The sequence below is a fragment of the Galeopterus variegatus genome, unplaced genomic scaffold (assembly GCF_000696425.1).
Source record: "Galeopterus variegatus unplaced genomic scaffold, G_variegatus-3.0.2 Scaffold5534, whole genome shotgun sequence".
In the NCBI taxonomy this organism is placed as follows: Eukaryota; Metazoa; Chordata; class Mammalia; order Dermoptera; family Cynocephalidae; genus Galeopterus; species Galeopterus variegatus.
Genome location: NW_007731645.1, coordinates 138,659 through 141,385, shown reverse-complemented (window position 1 = coordinate 141,385; position 2,727 = coordinate 138,659). Strand labels below are relative to the sequence as shown.

The window sequence follows — 2,727 nt, the reverse complement described above, 5'->3', positions numbered from 1 at the left end:
AAAAAAAAAAAAAAAAAAAAACAACCCTCTATTCAAATTCATGAATGTCTTCTAAGTGTGGCAACTCTTTCTAAAAACAAGTCCCTAGTACCAGGATGCTAGAAAATACTATTCTCCAGGGATAGTTGTTTTCCACTAATCCCAACCCTTAGGCCAGGAGTGTATTGGCTACTGAGTAAGTCTTGGGAGGCCAAATCTCTTCTGGCAACAGAGGGATTATTCCATGTTGGTAGCAGAGCTGTTTATTTTAGTGAGCAGAACATGTACAAAGGCTAAATGTGCTCTCGTGGCTTTAATGGGACGTCTATTTTAAGATGACCTCTGGCCTATGGCACCTTTTTGACAGGGCCTGGGTCTGTATGCCCACTAGGTGGATGTCTGCTCAGAGCGCCTCACCGCAGGGCACAGCGTGTATAGAGAACACTCTGACGGATGCCAGGAGGAGGTTAGATTCGCTTCCTGTAGACCCAGAGGATGGGACCAAAGATTGAGGCTGAGGGGTGGAGAAAGAGGGAGGTGCCTCCTTTCCCTTTCCTGCCACGGTCCCCTCTTATTTAAGGGTTATGAAGAAAAACTGCATATGAAAAAGGTACATTGAGTGAATTGCCTAATGGAACCCAATTAGTTTCTATTTTTTCCTGTCCTCAGAAAAAAGATCCATTTGTAAATACACTGAAACATTTTAGAAGAAAACAAGCAAGTCTCAGTCCCTACCACAGTCCCACCATTTCTCAGACTTCTTATGTTGTTATGGCTATGTCACCGGGCAGGAACACAGCTGGGAATTAAACGGCTGGCTGAGATGGGGGTGTGGTGCTTACCTTCTGCCCTGGAAAGATCCACCTGAACTCCACCTCGACGTCAGGCTCCCCCAGGACAGTGCAGAGCACACTGATGCCATCCCCACCTTGCACTTTGTTGGAGGAGGCCAAGATGGTGGTTGATGGGGGGCCGCTGGGAACTGGTGGTAGGCAGGAGACAGGGAGAGTGAGATGAGAGCCAAAAGCACGACACTAAAGACAAATCTGCAGATGTATTCTTTTCTTCGGAGAGAGAAGTGACACTTCTGCCTTTCTTACAGCTTCCCCCTAACACCTGGCCAGCACTAGCCCATCACTTTTGGTTTCCTTTGAAGCCACCTCTACCTCTTCCTTGGTGGTCCAGAATGGGGTGGTCATCCCAGACTCCCAGGTCCAGCCTCTACACTTGTAATTAGGGGAGGAAGGACTGGCCGGTTAGCTCAGTTGATTAGAGTGTGGCGTTATAATAACAAGGTCAAGGGTTCAGCTCCCTGGACTGGTCAGCCACCAAAAAAAAAAAAAAAAAAAGGGTGGAGGCTCAAAGGTCTACCAAGGGTCAGGTGAAGGAAAAAGCTGGGGGGGGGGGCGGGGGAAGAAGGTTCTTGGGGAAAGAGAAAGTAGAATGCACCTAAGGCAGCCTGGATGGTGACATCCGAAGGGATGGGGTGGACAGACGGGTGTGCAACTGTCCGTCCTCAGCAAGAAGAGGAGAAAGTGTCAAGATACGATGAGAAAGATGTCTGCAGGAATGGCATGCGAGCTGGCTATATAGGTGTGCAGTGCCTTAACTGCACAGCATTTCAGAAGCAATTTCCTCATTATGCTCGGTTCACACAGCAAGTCATTCTGATGGCAGCCTTAAGCAAGGCAATGTGCTAGGAGCCGGGACCGCGACCGAGAACGAGTCAGACGTGGTCTCCAGCCCTTGGAGCCTGTATTCTAGTGGAGGGGCCAATCCTAGCAAGTAATTGTATGGTTAATTTAAAACTTCAATTGCATTAAGAGCTATGAAGGAAAGGCCCAGCGTGCTCCAAAAGTTCGGAATAGTCTGAGAAAACCAGGAAAGGCTTCCTTGAGAAAGCAGTGAGCTTAAAAGACTTGGATGGGAGAAGGGGAGAGGCACAGTAAGGCTGGAATTCCCATGAGCAGAGCCCCCTGGCGAGGTGGAGGTGGCCCCAGTGGAGGAAGGCAGGGCAGGCTGCAGAGAGGGGAGGAGACCAGGCTGGTGAGAGGGCAGAGGATTTCGGTTCTAGTGGAGCAGGGAACCCTGAGCATTTTCTGATCGTTAAACCTGTCCCCTTCCACTGCAGAAACTGTTTTAGAAAGTTTATGCTTGGCTGTCTTAATCGTGAACTTTGGCTTCTGTAACCTCACCTGCTTCCTGCACCATGTGCTAAGGAAAGGTAACTGGTTTTGCACTGCCCAAAGGGCCAAATGCAAATTTGGCTCCAGAACTGACCAGTGAGCTATGTCTAATAGTCAACCAATCCGAATTAACAGACTTGCATCCCTCATTTGCCTAAGAGGACCTAAATGAGAACTTGGGCGGGAAGTTTTGGCTGAATAAGGCTGCCCCTTTCCTGCATTGGGGAGACACTAGCCTGACGCTTGTGCTCTCTTTGCTTGCAAGCAATAAAACGCTGTAACACCAAAAAGCTGTAAACTAATAAAGAGCTGTAACACCAACGTTGGTCTTGGATTCCTCTGTGCGAGCACCTCCCAACACTAGGAGAAGTGGGAACCTATTAAATGGTTTAATCGGAATTATAATCAGGTACAGTGTGGAAAATGCTGGAAGAAAAGGTGGATAGCAGAGAGTTCAGTTAGATAGGTATTCACTTAGTCCAGGGAAGAGATGATAGCACAAGCCGTTTCTGCAGTGAGGATGGAGAGGAACAGGGGATTTGAAAGTGATTTAATGAAAAAA

General features: G+C 48.1%; 1 protein-coding gene across 1 annotated transcript in view; it reads right to left on the bottom strand.

The window, feature by feature from the left end:
- The window catches only part of PDGFRL (platelet-derived growth factor receptor-like), a 48,691-nt gene that overhangs the window by 2,366 nt on the left and 43,598 nt on the right, over nt 1-2,727 (bottom strand). Inside the window, exon 4 of the mRNA XM_008589583.1 lies at nt 822-961. Coding sequence (XP_008587805.1) covers nt 822-961 — 140 coding nt within the window. The remainder of the gene's footprint in view (nt 1-821; nt 962-2,727) is intronic.